The following is a 20,458-nucleotide window of genomic DNA, read 5'->3' as shown; positions in this document are numbered from 1 at the left end:
GGTATATAGCATCCGTTCTACACAGGAGTACGACACCATCAAACTATAACCAAAGTCCTTTTATGCAAGTCCCTCCACTCGGCAGTCATATTGTAATATGTAGATGACTGCCGTGTTGGCGTTACAAAGGTCTCTGGACGAGAGTACACATGTAATACCTTTGTCCACTGGTGGTTGATTTGGCGCTGTTTCAAGTTTGCCATTGAAAACGGAATGAAATGTAGGCCTACCTGCAAACAATGTAAGATAGGTCTATGCTGACTGCATCTGTGCTCAAAGTATTCTAAACATTTATCAATTAATTGTTAATAGGCCTAACTTCTATCCCAAAGCAGTTTCAAAGGGAAGGGTATGCACATCCAAGGTAAATTATACCAGGTGCTAGGTCTAAGGTGTCAGTAGTTTAAAGAAGCATAGAGACCTGCACACTGTTGTGGAAGTTCCCAGGCAACTTTTTATTATCGCAATGTTTATATCACAATAAAAAATATTTACTGACATACACCGAGTCTCTGGCCCTCTCTTAGAGCCAGGCATAGTGAGCTGGCGCTCTCAAGAAAAAGTTTGGGCACCACTGTCTTAAAGCACAATCCAGAATCCTGCCATCATGAGAGTGGCATACCCCTCAGCTTGTAAAGCTTATCTGCCACATTAGATAGGCGGCTGTGGTACTCAAGCTTTTGGTAGTTTTTGGGGGGCACGTTGTGAAACCCGTAGAGGGCACCCCACCAGGCAGCAGCAATGGCAGCGGTGGAGTCACTATCGCCTCCGTGGAAAAAGCCGTGATTGGCCAGCTCAGTCCACGAGTTCCCAGCTCGCAGCAGTGCGTCGTAGGCGATCATGGGTGCGTCGTGTCCGCTGGCACCGCCTGTTCCATCGAAGCTGACTGACCTGTAGAAATTCTCCCTCGCCGTCACTCCATAGTCATCTGGGAACTGGGCTTTGCCAGTCCCTTCAAGGATTCCTCTACGCTGAAGGTATTTTCTCCAGCTGTCCCCAAAGTAGTCCCTAATACAAAATTAAAAATGCAAGGGTAAGATCTTACAATTAATAATAATGCATATATTATATAGTATAACAGTACAACTGTCACAGGGTGACTAAATGGGGAAAGAACAGTGCGGGGGGAATTAAGTATGGGTTGACACTGAGCTAATGTGGGGGACACTTTTGGGGGAACACCAAGATGGCCGCTCCCTAGCCGGGAGATTGTTTATAATGTCTTACCTTATTAGACATTCTCTGGTCTTACAGGTGTGTAGCGGGAAATGTGGTGGGGATGATTGGTGCATGGGTTTTGGGCTCGGGTTTTAAGGGTTTAAGGCTTCATTGCAAGAAGAGGCCTGGATGGGGGCAAGACGTGTCGCCCACAGCGGCTAAGCCGAGGACACGGATCTTTTGGAGGCCAGTTGGGAGTGTTGCTGCATGGGCTCTACGAGCCTCGAACGCTACAGTACGAGCCTCGATCGCTATGAGCCACGAACGCTACGAAGCCTGGGATAATCCCCTTGTGATCACGGCTCTGAGATATGATAGAGTGGTGAAATCGTTCACCCCTCGCCGAGTTAAGTAACCCTCCTGTAACTCACCCTGTAACCCTCCTGAACGTTGACCGTATTGCCTGAGAAGACACTTTTAAATGATTGAGTCGTTCCTGTGGCGTCCATTGTGTTTGCTCTCCCTCCTACATAGATATATATACTGACTAGATGTCGCCTTCTGCTTCTCAGCATGCGTCAACACCGCCGCCATCTTGGAGCGGGGATCTGAAGCTCTAAACTAGTTCTCCCTTATTGTCAGTGTTACCTATTTAGCGACGTTTGGCCATCCCCAGCGATAGAAAACCTTTTTTGTGATTAGCGACAAATTTCTCACAAGTCTCACAATGATGGCAAACTCGGTTTCGTTGTTGTTGAAACATAAGAAAATCACCTTTCTCATGGCTTTGTCATTTGTGAATTAAGCTACATCTCGTTTACCCAAAAGATATACCACCAAGAGTTGAGATGGACGAAGCGCTGTGTGCAGAATGGACATGTTATGAAATTTCATGTAGCCCATGTCCAACGTTTTCTTGCTAACCATGTGTCAGCAGCACCTAGCCGCTAATATCATTCAAAAGCACCGGTTCTGATCTTTCATGTGACATCTGTGTGATTTATGTGAGATAAATACACCGAGAGCAATTCAGAGGTAAATAGATGTGAATTTGGACGCATATTATTACTAATTTTTTAGGGGGCTTTTGATCATCTTAGGGTGGCTTTAACCCAAGGGCGTAGGTTTGGTCTGAGCTTTGGTGGGGACACACTAACCCCACCCCCCCACCATCACCACCAAACTCAACTCTTTCACCAGCCACTATAGATATATAAAATTATTAAAATGTGCTACTGTCCAACTACTATCCATGATTAAGATATGCTACTGTCCAACTTGATCTAACTATACTGTGTAGCCTACATAATCTGATTTTAATATGTATAGATATGTAGGCTATATTTAACATTTATTTTCTATTTGGTCTGTTATGAAATCATTGTCCCATTTAAGGACAGCTCAGTTTTAAGAACCTTAAATACATGCATGCTTAGCATTTTGTGAAAAGAAATCATTAAGGCTACATTGTCAAACTCTTAACCATGAGCTGCCTGTATATTCTCTGATTCTAATATTTACAGATATCTAGGCGTTGTAAGCACAGCTCAGTTTTAAGAAATGCTTAAAGCCGAAAGACCATGTTGAATTTTGCTACAATTTATTTCAAAACCGGATTACTCTGGAACAGCTAACTATACACGAGAATGCTAGCACCGTTTAAAAGCTGAGAAAAGGCTCTTCCATGTGACACATGTGTGATGAGTAGCCTACTTCTCGAGGAGTTTAACAGAGAAGAATGGGTGAATTTGGACGCACTTCATATGCCTTGTGAAGTAAAGCTGAAGCGCTGCATGCTGCGCAGGAGACTGCGGCACTGGTAGTTATTATAGGTACGAGATGATCCGCAGCACTGAAGTGAGAAATGATTTAACTCTTTGTGTAGCACATGTGAGCGCTTTTCCCCCCATTTCAACCTGAATATTGGTGGGGACATTTCAGTCTTAATTTGACATTGGTGTGGACACGTCCTTCGGTCCCCACGCAAATCTACGCCCCTGCTTTAACCCCCCCAAAATTAGCCTAACGACGTCTCTGATGTTTGTATCTCGGCTACATTGAAAATGAGGGCTGCCTCTATATCATTTTAAACTGTTATGAACTAAACTCCACATGGCACCTTCAAATATATCAAAAATATAGGCCTACAATCTCATGAATTCCCTTTTCAGGCTGAATTCTCACCAATGTTTCAGGTTTTCTTCAACACAATAGCCCTCCTGCTGCACATACTCCTTGGCCTTCTCCAGCACCTTCATCAGACCCTGGCCCCAGGCCTCTACCTGTGGTGCGCCCCTCACCGCATAGGCTGTGAACAGCGCAGCAGCCAGCGCCCCCAGATAGCCCGTGGGGTGGTGGTGGGTCATGCGGCCGCTCTCCACACTCACGGCCACCAGGAGGCGCTCCTGCTCAGGCTCGGGGAAGCGCAGGCCCACACACATGGCCCTCATGGCAGCACCACAGCCCCCACCAACTTTGCTGAAAGGGATCCTCCAGTCTCCCGCCTGGTTTGCTGCTAATTGGACAGTGCCACCAATGCATGTGGTACCTGGAGATGTGAGAGAGTAGAGGTAGCCTAATGGTTTTACTACAGTGAGGATGTTAAAGTAACACACTGTAGAAGAATTGGCCATGACTGAGGTATAAATCGTACCATCATAAAACAGTGGGAGGTCACATAATATGGTTTTACTACAGTGAGGATGTTAAAGTAACACACTGTAGAAGAATTGGTCATGACTGAGGTATAAATCATACCAGTGGGAGGTCAAATAATATGCTTGTATAAAAACCTTCAACAAATTGGTAAATATAAAGTAAAAAGCAGCTTGGTGTCATTGTCATTTCCCAGCGATTTCAAGTGCAGCACCTAGTCTACATCTACAGGCTTCATTCTGATCTTTCCCAGTTGAGATTAAATCAGAAAAAAGGGCTTAACATCATTCTTTAAATATATATTCTTACCTGGGGCCCTGTCATCCATATCATCCATACACTGTATGTATTTTTTGACCAAGGTGCCATACAAGTCTTTTAATGATGCGTCTTTTCCAGTCTCCACTAAGGCTTCAGCTGTTGCAAGGTGCATGACAGTGTCATCACTGATCGGAAACTCCTTAACATCCAGATTCTCCAAGCCCCCTATTGCTGCTACCTGCTTATGGATTGTTTCACCATTTGACTCAAACTCCCAGTTGCCGTGGTTGAACCCCAGTGCATCTCCAGCTCCACTCAGGATCATGCAGGCTTGGTACCTCTTTTTGAGAGTGGGTGCCTTAGCCATGTTCAGCTTGCCTCTCGAAAATGATCTGTTGAAGGAGAGACATTCAGTAGTGAGTAATTTAGGCAGTAATCAGTGGCAGTATCAAATACTGCACATACTGTACGCTTTCAAACATTAACCCCTGACTATTGATTCAAACTGTCTAATGGTGTTGCCATTTTATGAGAACAACCAAGTAAACAAGAGCAGTCAAGCAGCTGCAGATCGCTTGCAATGTGAAACAAAGTCAAACCAGATTCCAGCATCCACATCCACACAAAGACCGAAATGCGAGTCTCTGCTCGGTATGGTGTATAACACACTATACATACAACCCTGGGTGGATCATTGCAATGCTCAGGTATGGGATCACACATAAACATAGAAGTAATCTGATTTATTAAAAAAAGTAAAAAAAAAGTTTAAAGTGTTTAAAGTAATAATTTTCCTAAAAATGTGTAAAATGTTACACATTACATGACATTTTTAATATATTTAAATTAGGCTATTACTTCTCAACTTATTAATAATTCATGTCCTGTGCTGTTAAGAAAATGAATGTCTTGTTCTCACCCTTTAGAACACCAAAGCTCTTCTCCTTTGAAAATTTGCAGTAAATCATCCCAATAGATTTTTTTTTAATTACAATATGTACAGACATACACGCATACACACACACAGACGGACAGACCTTCTGAAGTAGGAAAATTCCAACAATTACATTTCCTGGACCAAAGTCCACACAAGTATCCTACGTTATCTCATTGACATGCCTCCTCCACTCCAAGAAAGTGATAAACACACCCAGACCAACATAAGGGAAGCAGAAATGGGATCGTGTAGTGGTGCTAGAGCACATACACACACACACACACACACACACACACACACACACACACACACACACACACACACACACACACACACAATCAATGACTAGAAATCACACACACACACACAACACACATTCATTAGGCTATTATATGGCAAATTAGTCTATATATATATGCTTTGAAAACCTCAGTCACAAACAGTACCTGACTAAAAATCAATCAACAAATTAACATTTATGTTGTTTATTCATTTACTTACTTGACCTGGTTACCACTTATCACAATGAATATATTCAATTGTGAAATTTCCTCTCCCATCTAGCGGTGAACTGGTATATTGCAACAGACTCCGCAAAAGGCAGAGCTAGAATTTCAGGTATGTCCCTCCTTGGCTACTGTATTCTAAGGATGGAGGCCGAAACATGGCTGCCGTCATGTGTGACTCAGTCCTATGTATTCTAAATGGCAGATTCTATGCTTACGAGAATACTTTGATTTGTTGGTGGAAGTAATTACAGATGAATGAGATGAATGAAAAAATATGTTTTTTTTTTTTGGCTAAGAATAAACCCAAAAAATTGTAATGTAGCTTTAACCACTGTGTTTCCCACGCCCCAATACTTTCAGTTGTGATGCAAAATGTTGGTTTAAAAAAAAAAAAAAAACATAGTCCAGTATCTCTGGTATTGAAATGAAGTTGTATGGACTGGACTATGTTTTTTTTTTTTTTAAACGGCTTAATTTAAATTGTGAATTTCCAGAGCACACTTGGCAATCGACTCCTACAGCAGCAAAGATGGCAACATTTCCGGAAAGGTACTGGCTTGATGAAAATCACTCTGGACTCTCTATCCGACCACATAAAGACCTCGGGATACTTCGGTTTGGCTTTAGGGACCCTCTACTCACTACCACGTAAGTGTAATGTTGTTTGGAACTGTAGAAGAGGTATAAAAATAGCATTTTGTAGCGGCGAAATGACTTGCCCTTCTCACTTCCACGCTAACGAGCTTTGACTAAAAACATCGAACTTTCTCAAAACACATCCGAATGACATGATTTGGATGTCAACTCAACGTATGTACTCCCAATCATCCGTAAATCGATCTAAAGTGCATTTTACTCCGGATAATTCCTTTAATGGAACTCCAGCTCTTTATGTCATCTGTTATAGACCTCTGAAGTTCGCCTACAAAAAAGCAACCATCTTTGACATCCGGTATCTGGCGATTTTTCCTATGGGAAAATAACATGGGGATTTTAAATAATAGCACCTGTTAAAGTCTCATGGGGATGAAAAAGTATGAAATGCAGACGTTTTCCTGAACACACTTTTGTCCTCTGCCTTCGAGTGGATACTGTGATCTCCGGTACGTGAAGGCGGCACACTTAGATTTTTGCTACCCCAGAGCTAACTTGCAATGCAACTTGCCATAGGTAGTTAGCTTCAATTAACAACCGGATCTCCTTATATGGGCAAAGATGGCCGTTTGGGTTCTTTTTTGTAGGCGAACTTCAGAGGTCTATTGCATTCCACTGTGTAGTGGCTTTAAAGGAAAAGGCAGTAACACTTTATTTTAATGTGTCACTGTTACAGTGTACCTACCTAATTAGGTACAGTGGTACAACCTGTGTAACAACATGTACTATCAGGTACTATCATTGTACTTGCATTATGTATTTGTGGGTACCTACATATAGTTGTTACATTGTAATACTGAGTGCTTTTACAAAAACTTTGCCAATTTGCCTAAATTTTCATCAGAGGCAAAGAGCTGACCTGAGACCTGCTGGATGGGGTAAATCTGGTCATGTTAGATTTGATATACAAACCATTCTTAGCTCCAGTCAAGGCCTCATTGTCTTCAGTGTACATGTAACAGCTGTGCTGCTACAACCTTGTTACTCTTTGATACAGTGGAATAAACCTATTAAGTGTACCAGTTAATTACTTACATGTACATATGACATGTATGTTATGTCTTCGATGTGTTTTGATGTGTTTGAGTGTGTGTGTGTGTGCGTGCGTGCGTGCATGAGTGTCTCATGTCCAGTTCTAGGAGTTACTGAACATGAACAAAATGTTTGAGATGGCATAAATTTAAAGCATTTACACAAATAGAATAATAGCAAAAGTGAGAATGAATCAAAACTAAGGCTGCAAAACAAAGTCCAAACACAAGGCCTCAGGCGCAGGCCCAGGCAATCCCCAGCCTTCTCTCAGTCCCTCACTCTGACAGCAGGCAGGAGAGAGTAGGAGAGAGTAGGAGAGAGATGGAGAGAGCAGGAGGCAGGAGAGAGATGGAGAGAGCAAGAGTGATAGAGAGATGGAGAGAGATGGAGAGAGATGGAGAGAGCAGGGGGGAGCAGGAGAGAGCAGGAGAGATGGAGAGATGGAGAGCAGGAGAGATGGAGAGAGATGGAGAGAGCAGGAGAGATGGAGAGAGCAGGAGAGAGCAGGAGAGAGATGGAGAGATGGAGAGCAGGAGAGATGGAGAGAGATGGTGAGTGACAGTGAGTGAAGGCTGGAGCATGTGGCTTGTGTTGAGCAGGGGAGCAGCATGTCATGTGGCAACAGAAAACCCAAAAATGTCCAAAGTGTGCATTCCCCCAGCGTGAGGTAGCAAGCCGTGTGTGTGTATGTGTTTGTGTGTGCATGTGTGTGTGTGTGTGTGCACGTTCCCCCAGAGTGATGCAGCAAGGCCCTTTTACAGAGCAGAGCCCCAATCACACTGCAGAGCAGTAGTTGCCCACAGGACCGTCCGAAACAAATCAGACCACAGAACGGAATAAACAGAAACAGAGCACAACACAAAGGGACGAAACAGTGTGTGTGTGTGTGTGTGTGTGTGTGTGTGTCTGTATGTGTGTGTGCATGAATAAATTACTGAGTGTGAGTGTGCATGTGTGTTTGTGCGTGTGTGTCTGTGTGTGTGTGTATGCGTGTGCATGAATACATTACTGAGTGTGAGTGTGCATGTGTGTTTGTGCGTGTTTGTGTGTGTGTGTGTGTCCGGTTGTCTGTGAGGATTCATGACCATGGTGAGTCAAGGCTGTGGAATGAAGCTCTTTTTAGGGATGATGCCTGGCTGCACATCCTCCCCACCCCCTTATCTCACACACACACACACACACACACACACAGGCTCTGTGCTCCGTGCAGTTCCAGCAACTATCCCATGAGCACTGTGGTGTGCTGTGATGGGTGTGTGTATGGGTGTGTGTGTGTGTGTGTGTGTGTGTGTGTGTGTGTGTGTGTGTGTGTGTGTGTGTGTGTGCGTGCGGTTTTAGTGGGAGTGAATTTTCTGGGTGTGTGTGTGTGCCCCACCTTCTCCATGTCATGTGGAGACACACACACACCTAAAAATGTCATATGAACATGGACTCTTCCCACTTTGAAGTTGAACCGTGGCACTGAGGATGAAGAATCTGAAGAATCTTTTATGGTATGTTGGTCTCAAGGGCCCACATCAACCTGGCCCATAATCACTCATTTGTGATTTGCACCCCCCCGGTAAAAAATGAAAATGCAATATTATTCTGCTTTAATCGCCCCTATCTTCAGTTAAGATGTTCAGAACTGCACCAAATTTTATGTGTATGATTGACCTGGCATTCTCTGGGGGTATGCCAAGTTTCGTAGAATTTCATCCATGGGGGGTTCTAAAAAAAATTAGGTTATGTGTACATTTAGTGACTGTACCCTCATTGGCCTGTAGATGGCGGTACACACATATACACATGCACACACACACACACACAGGCACCCACATACTATCGGTATTAGAATGGCCGATACATAATTACAAATTCAGTAGGATTAAAAGAAAGCCAAATATTCATCATCATCATCATCATGGCTGCATTTCCAGTATTGGCGATAAGTAGTCGTTTGTCCACTAGATGGTGCATTGTTGCAGTGAGACGTAATTTTGTTGGAAGTTAAAAGTGGGTTGGAAAAACAATGGACCTTCCTACAAGGACTGTAGTTTACCGCAGAGAACGCCTAATAAGGATAGGACGATTTTCACATGAAATTTAATTCCCATTTCTTCTTGAAGCCGAAATAAATCTGAGGATGTTTATCGGACATGCTTGGTTTTTACTGCAGGTACGTTAATCTTATAATATCAATCAAGGACCTAGGTAATGTTACCGTTAGCGTTGGTTGAGTGATGGAGGCCAATTTGATTGATTGCATTTGTAGAAAACTATAAATGCGGTTATACCAAGCAAATTGATAGCAGCACTGTAATTGTATCTTTCGACTGTCATTTGTTGCCGCGTGCTACAAAAATCATTCTGTGCACTGGAAGATTTACCAACGTTACACCGGTCTGATACAGTTTTGCCTATACATGCGTGAGACTGAGACGCCTGTTTATTTGTTTTAAGTGCGTGCAGGGTGTGAGAGGGGAATCGATGTGCTTTGATTCCAGCTTGGTAGTTGTAGTCTGTGAAATTAAAAAGCATGTGTGTGTGAAGTATCCAAACAATGACACCTTCATTTCATTATGGCTGCTTTAGCAACACACCTTAATACTGTGTAGTGGGTCCCATTTAGAAGTGGCTACTTCATTCGCGCTTTCCTTGACTCATGGAGCTGCGTGAATTTTATTACAACTTTTCGCCATGATATAGCAGTTTAAGTCCGCTTGATACTGTAAGGTGTAAGCCATTAATTTCCAAAGGAGATTTTATTTGTGTTGCCAGCATAGCCTATTGACAATTTATGTTGTAAATAGGCCTACCTTATAAGCCTACCTGTAGCTTAGGGAAGCTAACAGCTTTCTATTAGGATCTAGTTTGTTAGTTACAGTTTTGTCATAACTCCCTGATGCATTTTTGCATTTAGAATAGCCAGAGCGTGGATATCTCAATCGGAAAATTAAACAATATCGGGTGCCGATGGACTAGGCTGGGTGAACCCAGCCTGATCTGCCCGCTATTTATTTTTTGATTTCTTAAAAGATTGAGCTTGGTCTGGTGAAAGCCAGATATCAGCCTATATTTGCATGAACAATAACGGACAACAGCTCTTAAACTTTGGCCCGTTAAAATGTGTATGAACAGTCTAGCGACGCATTTCATCAACGCCCATTTAGACATGTCAGTTATTTGCACCACTGGTTACTTAATTTGTGCATTAACAATAACGTTTCAGACTACTGTTACTTAATTTGTGCATTGACAATAAAGTATCACATGAACTAAAGATGACTAAAATCTTATGTAGAAGAAGAAACATTCACAAAAAATCCATCCATCCAAAAATGACCTTTGTTTTTGATAGCTGTTGAAAACGGCATGGAACTGACAAAGATGTTTTTGTTTATAAATAAATAAATAACATTATGCTGATACCTTTTGCTTTTCCCAAATACAATGTAGCCTACAGGTGTAAGTGACCTTTCATCAATCCAGTTGCAATGGATGAACTGTGATGAACTGCCCTACTTGTGATTGTTAAGATTGCTAGAGATTTTAAAGGTTTTATAACAATGCTACATCTTCTTTGGCTATTCTACAATCTATTCATCTTTTCAGCACCAGTAGGCTACTTTCTGTGCAGCCGCACACACACACACAGGCATGGCAAACAAGCATACACAAAAGTTTGAAGAGTGGGGGATGGAGTAAAATATGGAGATAAATTGAAGTGTGATTTATTTTCGCGGAACGGATGTACAGGACTGAGCGGCGGTCATATTTTGTACCGCTATGTGGTACATCTAGTTTTGTCCTGTTTTGTGCCTGTTTTCATTCATTCTTCATTCAGAGCTGACAATGCAACGGTTTTTGACAGAAGACAGATGTAGGTTGCTAGTGACAAAATATTAGCTTTCAGTGTGGTAGGCTACGTGATGAGCCAGTTGCTTCAAACAGCCTACTGTTTAGGCAGTAGCAAAATGCTATTTCGCTGACATAAGATTAGCAAATAAACTCATAAGATATATTTTGGTTACAATATATGTAATTAGATTGTAAACTGTCTTGTAATTGTAAATTTGTCAGTAACATTTTGAAATCAGCAAGCAGTATTTGTGGGCAGTTGTGGTAAGTTCGCTGGCTATCATGAAAAAAAATGGCTGGCAGACACCTCACAAACAACCTCAGACTTATTTTCTGGTTACAATAACTAGGTCATTAGAATATACGGTGTCTATTTCTTGATAACCTTTACAAAATCTAAGCAAGAAAAGGCCAAACAAATAACAAATATTTCAGCGCAGCATTCTATGAAGTTCGCCATTCTGACTACCGTTTCGGTGGTGGGTGAGGCAGAACTTTGAAAGATTCATGCCGACATCGAGGTAACGGTGTATACATTGCGTGGAGTCGACACAGAAGCATAGAACTGTATATAGTTTCAACAGCTGCACAACTCGGGACATTATCTTTCAGTTGTGCGGAAATGGGGGTCTCGGCGTCTCGAACATTTAATGGCTTTACACCAATTCCAGAACAGGTCATCTTCTCAACATGCTTAACAGTGACAACTCAACCGTTACACTATCACGTGATATGTGTCTACATCTACAACAGTGATTGCTGTGTCTACATCTACAACAGCGCAAAATACCTGCCGCTTCCAAAAACAAGCCTCCGTGTCTTGGGTGAGTAATGCAGACACAGTCTATTGTTCCAAACTATTCTAAATATCAATCACTAGTAGATCTCGTTTGCCAACTTGGATACCATGATGCACCTGAATGTGGTCAGAGAGCTGCAGCTGAGTGTCTCAGCCATCACAGGGAGCGTGTGAATATGGAGATGGACATGTTTGTTTATGCTTAAAGTGTTATGGAAGGACCTGTAACAGTATAGGAGCCATGTAGATCTATCAACTTGTCAATGACTCTTCCCAGAGTATTTGGAACTTGCCTGGCTGGCCTTTCGGATTCAAATAAAATCAAATAAATGTCTGTGTGTGTGTGTCTGTGTCAGACAGCAGTGGTGTGTGTGTGTGTGTATGACAGCAGTGATGTGTGTGTGTGTGTGTGTGTGTGTGTCAGACAGTAGTGGTGTGTGTGTGTGTGTGGTGTGTGTGTGTGTGTGTGTGTGTCAGACAGCAGTGGTGTGTGTTTGTGTGTGTGTGTGTCAGACGGCAGTGATGTGTGTGTGTGTGTTTTCAGAAAAGTGTCCTTCGTGGTGCTGGCATGCGGTATCGCAGTTCCTTCCAGAAGCGTTGCTGAGCTGGCGAGTGTGTGCGTGTGTATGTGTGTGCCAGCGGAGTGGGCGTGTGGAGTGTGCGAGGAGCTGCAGTGGGGGGGCAGGCTGGACCGCCCCCTCTCCCGTCTGGACGATGACCACCTTCAACCCAGAGTTCACCAGAGCCTTATACTGACCCATCGTGCGCTCAAAACACACCTGGTCTGAGTGTAGCTCAACACACACCTGCTCTGGGTGCAGGTCCAACTGCAAGGTGTGTGAGGCTGGGTGTGTGTGTGTGTGTGTGTCTGACTGTGTGTGTGCATTTGTGTGAGTTTGTGTAAATGTAAGTGACATTCTTTCCTGGTGTGTGTTTTTGTCCCAGTGTCTGTGTGTCAGACTGTGTGTGTATTTTTGTTCGAGCGTCTGTAAGTGGGATGGTTTCTGTGTGAGCAGGCGTTTGTGTGTGTGTGTGTGTCTGCATGTGTGTTTTTGTTTGAGCGTCTGTAAGTGGGATGGTGTCCGTGTGAGCAGGCGTGTGTGTGTGTGTGTCTGTGTGTGTGTGTCCATGTGTATTCCATCCAGCACGATGAGAAGTCGGCGGCTCTTTGCCAGAGCCTTGACGATGACGTCAAGGACAGCTGCAAAGGATCATGTGAAAGACAGGAAATTAATTAAAACACTTTCTTATTCCATGCCCACTGAGGGCTGGTATGGACTGCGTTTCAATTCAGGGGCTGCATGCTTCAACTGTGATAGCTGCGCAACTACACTGTACCATTTTCATCCATGTTTGAAAATTCTTCAAAAGGAAAGCAAAAATGGGAATTTTTATCTGCACTTTCATAACACAACAGAGTCGTGTGCCGTTTCCATTGTAACAAATGTTTTGGTATTTTCTGTCAATGATGATGCATGCAGCCATGTTTTTAAGCCCAAATGAGAGGTCTAGAACGTCTCATTTACCAACACGTTGTTTGTCCTGGTTGTTTGAAGTCATAGAATGGGCAGCCGTGGCCTACTGGTTAGCGCTTCGGACTTGTAACTGGAGGGTTGCCGATTCGAACCCCGACCAGTAGGAAGCGGCTGAAGTGCCCTTAAGCAAGGCACCTAACCCCTCACTGCTCCCCGAGCGCCGCTGTTGTTGCAGGCAGCTCACTGCGCCGGGATTAGTGTGTGCTTCACCTCACTGTGTGTACACTGTGTGCTGAGTGTGTTTCACTAATTCACGGATTGGGATAAATGCAGAGACCAAATTTCCCTCACGGGATCAAAAAAGTATATATACTTATACTTATAGAAGGCCCCAGTTTTTTGGATTGACAGAGAGCGCCTTCTAAAAGCATGCAGCCTATTCACAGACACAGAAAGATTGCACACTAGCTGTTCCTCTAACATACCCAACACATGCACACTAGCTGTTCCTCTAACATACCCAACACATGCACACTAGCTGTTCCTAACATACCCAACACATGCACACTAGCATGTTCCTCTAACATACCCAACACATGCACACTAGCTGTTCTTAACATACCCAACACATGCACACTAGCTGTTCCTCTATAATACCCAACACATGCACTCTAGCTGCTTCTCTATAATACCCAACACATGCACACTAGCTGCTCCTCTATAATACCCAACACATGCACACTAGCTGTTCCTAACATACCCAACAAATGCACACTAGCTGTTCCTCTATAATACCCAACACATGCACACTAGCTGCTCCTTTATAATACCCAACACATGCACACTAGCTGTTCCTCTATAATACCCAACACATGCACACTAGCTGCTCCTCTGTAATACCCAACACATGCACACTAGCTGTTCCTCTGACAACACTGTTACAGTAGATGAGATGAGTAGAGTAGAGATGATTAGAGTAGAGATCGGGTGAGTAGATATGACATGAGTAGAGATGAGATTAGAAGAGTAGAGATAAGTAGAGTAGAAATGAATTGAGTAGAGTAGAGATGAGTAGAGATGAGTAGAGTAGAGATGAGTAGAGTAGAGATGAGTAGAGTAGAGATGAGTTGAGTAGAGATGAGTAGATTAGAAATGAATTGAGTAGAGTAGATTAAAGATGAGGAGAGATCGCTTTGGCAGATATGAGTCGAGTAGGGATGATTAAAGAAGAGTGGATATTAGTAGAGCAGAGATAAATAGAGTAGATTAAAGATGAGTAGAGAAGAGATGAGTAGAGTAGAGATCAGTAGAGTAGAGAAGGGTAGAGTAGAGATGAATAGAGTAGATTAAAGATGAGTAGAGAAGAGATGAGTAGTGTAGAGATCAGTAGAGTAGAGAAGGGTAGAGTAGAGATGAATAGAGTAGATTAAAGGGCCCCTGTGTAACGTTTTCAGTTGTTTGTTAATGAAATCAACATTAAGAGTTTGTTGATTGTTAACAACCACATTAAGAGACAACTCTAAATAAGGATTTAGTTCATTAAGAACCCAGCGGTTGCAGGATGGCAGGTGTGTGTTAGTGGCCAGCGTCCTGAGATGATTAGTCATTGTTCAGCATCATCAGATGATTAGTCATGTTCAGCATCATCAGATGATTAGTCATTGTTCAGCGTCCTACGATTAGTCATGTTCAGCATCATTAAATGATTAGTCATGTTCAGCATCATCAGATGATTAGTCATTGTTCAGCATTATTAGATGATTAGTCATTGTTCAGCGTCCTACTATGATTAGTCATGTTCAGCATTATGTACAGCATCATTAGATGATTAGTCATTGTTCAGCATCATTAGATGATTAGTCATCAGTGTTTCCCATACATTGACTTATTTGTGGCGGCCCACCACAATATCAGAACTGACCACCACACAATGATTTTCCACGTGGTACTGTTTAAATTGGATGGAATTCGTTCATTGTAAAGCTATGTGCACCTTTGCGCAGCCTCTCCTTGTTTCTCAACAAACCTATGCATATTTAAAGAAAACATGAACAATCCTGCAATTGCATAATGTCGACTGGCTAAATTGTGCTTAAATCTGCATCATAACCACACTGCGCTAGTTTGTTAAAAACTGTTGCATTCAAGTTAATTCTGCAAACCTACCACCACAAATAGAATTTAATTCTGTGGGAAACACTGGTCATGTTCAGCATCATTAGATAAAGGGGTAAATGCTTGATTCTGTGAGATTAGTTCCATCTGTGTCATCTGTGTCTCCATTGTTAGTTTATGTAACCAGCCAATCAGCAACTCCCTCTGTTCAGGTGCACCAGCCAATCAGCAGGATGGATAGACGATAGAATCATATCAAGGATCAAAAGGAAATACCACAAACCTTGAAAGTTAGTCTATCTGAAATGACATGACATAAAAGTGAGTGCAATGACACACTGTGGCTCTAGATGGCACTGTGGTACTATGCTAGTCACTGCCTTAGAGACCACAGGGGCTAAATAGCATGAATCCATGAATGGTCGTTGTGACAAGTGGATTTTTTTTATTATTATTGTACAGCTGGTATTTATTATTAAGTTTCGCGTTTTGATTGATGTGGTTTGTGTGTGTGCAGTGTGGTGCTTCTGCCAGAGTCCAGTCTGTTTTAAGCTGTGACCAGGGGGAAACCAACTACACATTTAATGGGTCATACTGTATGTACGCGTGTGAATGTATGTGAAAGTGTGTGTATGTGGAGGGCTGATTTGCCGTGTGTGTGTGTGTGTGGGGGTATGTGTGTGTGTATCATTATATGAAGCAGGTAGGAGTTTCACTGTTAAAGTCTTGCAGGTGACTTGGGGAGAGTGACAAAAGTAGCTTGTTGAAGTTATAGGTGACGCTGTTGAAAGAGTGTCGGATATTTCGCACAAATATGAGCCAAAGGCGGTCGCAATTTAAGTTCATTCATTCTGATCAATCACAATACAACGTGAACATATCTCATCCGTTTCTGTTTTTTTATAATTAAAATCGTCCTAATGTAGGCTAGAGTGTGGCCCGCTTATTATGTTGGGTAACCGACAGGTCTGCTTCACATGATTTGTTTTTTGAGAATAAAATAAAATGCAAAAAAAAGACCTAACAACCTTCCTCCTGTGTGCAAGATTTGTTTATGTCTTGGGTTTTGTCGTGACAAACGCATGTGCATTTCAGGCTGCAAGACAGGCTATCTTGGGTGACGTTGAAAAAAAAGTTGTTAGCCTATCGGGAGATTTTAAGACCAAAGAAAACAAAGCAAAGTCTATGCCTACTATATGGAGGTACAGTAGGCCTATTTGTGTTGCATACTTTGGTTCAGACATAGGCTACCGGTATAATGTCGTCTCATTCAACTGGAGGAAAGGATGTCCTTGAGCTGCATATGGATCAACGATCGTAGTTTCAAAGACTGTTGCAGGCTGTCTCCCCTTCATTTCGGTGGGCGATGCTAGGCTGGCTACTTCAGGCCAAAACACACCTGAACATTTCCACACACAAATAATGTGTTGATGAAGTGATGCTCTTTACCTATGCCCATGAAACCGAGCTGCTCCAATCACATCGGTGTATCTGATATAGGTGGGCCAGAGGCGAGCTAAACAGATGACGACAATGTTGCAATGTCGAAGTCTGGAATCAGTCAGTAAACATTGGTCGCAGTGTTATCCAATTGAGTGCAGTGAGATTTTCAAATGCATGCTTGCTGCCCCCCCTCGAGTTGGACCATTACATTAGTCATGGCCAGACCCTTAATCTTTCTAGATTACCAGGGTCTGGATCCAGGCTAGACGTATGCACAATTCTGGGTTGAAAATGTATCTGAATCTCAGAAATAATCACATGATGCAGTCAGCTTAAGATGGCTGCAGGCGGCTACATGAAATCGAATCTCACTATTGTGTCCGGACGTCAGCACCTGGTGGTCGGGGGCCATTAAAAAATGGATGCTAACTTGGAGGCCTTCAAATCCTGACACCCTGGTTTAAACCATTAGAAAGCTAGATACCGCATTGTCCGTCGAGTTCTAGCATACGTGAATGCGGCCGCCATATTGCTGGGGGCAAACATCTTACTGTCTATGGGCAACACTTCGGTAATCATAGACACCTGTCTGATTTCCAGTCAGAGACACCTGTCTGATTTCCAATCAGAGACACCTGTCTGATTTCCAGTCAGAGACACCTGTCTCACCTTTCTCACCTGTCTCACCTGTCGGCCTTCAATGAGTGATGCCATGATGGCAGCGCTATTTACATACATCCTGGAGCCCAATGTGGTATCTAGCTTTTTAATATCTATGGTTTTAACCATATAAAGGCAGAGGGAACCCTGCTGTAGAGCGCCATCTACAGGCAGAGGGAACCATGCACTATAGCACCATCAACAGGCAGAGGGAACCCTGCACTATAGTGCCATCTACAGGCAGTACTGACAGGAGTTTAGACTACCATGGAACTGTGGAATTAATGTTTTTTCAGTCTAAATAAAATATATAAATAAAGCATTTTATATGAGTACATGCTGCCTGTCTAATCAATCAGCAAGCATATTGGACTGTCAGTATGTGTAAATTAGCATGTGTGTGTGTGTGTGTGAACGCATGAACACACCTTCACCTGGGAGGTCATCTTTGCCTCTGATGAAGAGTTTATAACCATAGTTACTCTCCAGAACCTCGGGGAGAACCCGAAGAGCAAAGGTCATTGCCATGGAAATGCTGTGCTGAAATGGGTAACTAACATATGCATCATAAAGCTTACCATCTGGGAGAGAGTAAGAGAGAGTGAGAGAGAGAGAGAGAAAGAGAGAGGGATAAACTGAGAAGGGATGAGAGAACTAGATGTATGTATGTAACCATGTACCGTGTGTATGTGTGTATCTGACTGACCGAGTGTGTGTGTATGTCTGACTGACTTTATGTATGTGTCTGTGTGTGTGTGTGTGTGTGTGTGTGTGTGTGTGTGTGTGTGTGTGTGTGTGTGTGTGTCTGTCTCACTGTATTGTTTTGTGCAGAGGGCAAAGTGAGCGATATAACAGCGTGTGTGTGTGTGTGCTTGTGTGTGTGTGTGAGTGAGTGAGTGAGTGAGTGAGTGAGTGTGTGTGTGTGTGTGTGTCTCACCCTATTGCTTGTGCAGGAGGCAGAGTGAGCGATATAACAGCACCAGTTCCACTCGGCAGCGCCAGCACAGATACACACACACCAGCAGCAGCCCACAGGCCACCCCCAGGCCCACCACGCAGCAGCCCACAGGCCACCCCCAGGGCCACCACGCAGTAAAACAGCTCCTGATTGGCTGCACACACCAGAGACACAGCACACCTTTGGTGGGGGACTGACCACGAATGTATATGTAGTGTGTGTGTGTGTGTGTGTGTGTGTGTGTGTGTGTGTGTGTGTGTGTGGTACCTGCTTGGAGGAGGATCTGACTGACGTCTTGGCCCAGGCTGTTTGTGGCCCAACACCGGAACGGAATGTTGAGATGTTCCTCACGGACCTCAGAGATGATCAGAGTCTTCACAACCCTGGACTCAAGCACACTGACACACACACACACACACTGTTGCGGTTTGTATATGTTTATGGTTATTGTTATCATAATTCTGTTAAATTCTGTCTACACACAGATTATTCAACCTACACACAGATTACTCTGGTTTAGCTTTAGCTGTGGTACTAAACAGTTTGGCATTCAGCTGATGCCAGGGTGGAGTTTGACTAGTCATCACAAGGGTCATGTAGCCTATAGGAAGGGAAAGTGAAAACCAGAGTCCCAAGTGGTTTCATTCCTCTTAAAGAGCAGCTTCAATGTTAAGTCCCATAGACCTAGTCAGAGCCCGTCTACGGAGAGCCTCCCCACTCTCTATTAATCCCATACAAACCGAATTTGGCTGCAGTTCACCAGAGTTCACCTAGATGGCGATCGCGGGCGAGTCCAAAATACATGGGGTCCTATGGAGCTACATGGCTAAATTTATTGTTTTCACTTATTTAACAACTGAAACCCTCAGATTTTTTTTTTCACAAAATGGATATGGATTATCAATCAAAAGTGAAATAATCTGGGAGTCATGTCCTTTCGTTTTCTTACAGGTTGGGTCGTTGTTGCCCATAACGCGCTAGCATTGTGCTAATAAATGACGTCATTGACACGTTTGAAAGGCTTTTTAGAACAATTAAGTGGCTTTAAAAAATATAATACTCAACCAAGTGTTGAGTCTTTGCCTCCCCTTTCGGATACAATATTCAAATTACTTGAAAAAAAATTATATCATGAGAAAAGTGGATTTTGAGGGGTACAGCTCCATAGACCTCCATTCATTCTGGACTCGCCTGCAAGCGCCCTGATGTGGAACCACAGAAGGAACTGCAACCAATTCAGAAACCGGAAGTTTTCTGAGAGTGGAAGTTCTCCCCTTATTAGACATTCTCTGACCTAGTTTTCAAAAAAAATATTATGAAGCCATATGAGCAAAGTTAGCCATCAAAAATATTATGAATCCATATGAGCAAAGTTAGCCATATTTTTCAGTGTGTAAATGGAAATAATCTACTAACTGTGAAAATGTCGGACCCTATTTTGCCTTCTTTTGAAAAAAAAAAAATTGCTCCTTTTGTTTACAACTAAGCCACGTGACTTTACCATTTGACGTTACTCACCGTAGCATGGTTTGTTTCTTAGGCTGGTCAGTCTGGACACTTAACACATACTGCCAGCTCTTCATGTGAAGTTACCCTAACATAAAGGTAATCACCACGCGGTTTACATCGCTCTCTATCATTACAAAAATATCTTAACCCATTCAAGCAAATTGCCATTTTGATCGGTTAGAGATGAGGCGCCCAAACCGGTGACATCACATGCAACTGTAGTTCGTTATCACCATGTTACCAAAAAAACTCAAAACAATTCATATGGTCCTAGAAAAAAAAGTACGACCAGTAGAAGCAATAGAGGTGACCCCAGGGCATATCATATGGAAGGCATTCAACCAAGTTCCCGATGTGGACCGAGATGTTTTTGTTCTAAAAAAAAAATTCCCATCCACTCCACTAGGAATCCAACCAGTAGGGTGCGATTTATTTTACTTTACCTCCCTATAG

General features: G+C 42.9%; 1 protein-coding gene across 2 annotated transcripts; it reads right to left on the bottom strand.

Moving 5' to 3' along the window:
* Positions 1-431: 431 nt before the first annotated feature.
* Positions 432-18,809, bottom strand: LOC125285453 (ADP-ribosylhydrolase ARH1-like). Of its 2 annotated transcripts, none has more exons than XM_048229909.1 (4): positions 18,764-18,809; positions 4,123-4,466; positions 3,343-3,706; positions 432-1,008 (listed from the first exon to the last, which is right to left on the bottom strand). In XM_048229909.1, exons 2-4 carry the CDS (start codon positions 4,439-4,441, stop codon positions 606-608), a joined length of 1,086 nt encoding a protein of 361 aa, XP_048085866.1. In that variant the 5' UTR covers positions 4,442-4,466; positions 18,764-18,809; the 3' UTR covers positions 432-605. The 2 variants fall into 2 exon arrangements, with proteins under 2 accessions (XP_048085866.1, XP_048085865.1); XM_048229908.1 differs by lacking the exon at positions 18,764-18,809 and adding an exon at positions 4,994-5,106.
* Positions 18,810-20,458: the final 1,649 nt, after the last annotated feature.

This window comes from Alosa alosa, chromosome 20 (assembly GCF_017589495.1).
Source record: "Alosa alosa isolate M-15738 ecotype Scorff River chromosome 20, AALO_Geno_1.1, whole genome shotgun sequence".
Classification (NCBI taxonomy): Eukaryota; Metazoa; Chordata; class Actinopteri; order Clupeiformes; family Clupeidae; genus Alosa; species Alosa alosa.
This window is presented reverse-complemented; position numbering and strand designations above follow the sequence as displayed.

Bases quoted from the DNA above. Each gene is read 5' to 3' on its own strand.
- LOC125285453 (XM_048229909.1), bottom strand. From the start codon at position 4,441: ATGGCTAAGGCACCCACTCTCAAAAAGAGGTACCAAGCCTGCATGATC. The intron at 3,707-4,122 runs GTAAGAATATAT...TCACATCTCCAG, and splicing joins TATGGATGACAGGGCCCCAG to GTACCACATGCATTGGTGGC. The intron at 1,009-3,342 runs GTGAGAATTCAG...ATTTTGTATTAG, and splicing joins GAAGAAAACCTGAAACATTG to GGACTACTTTGGGGACAGCT.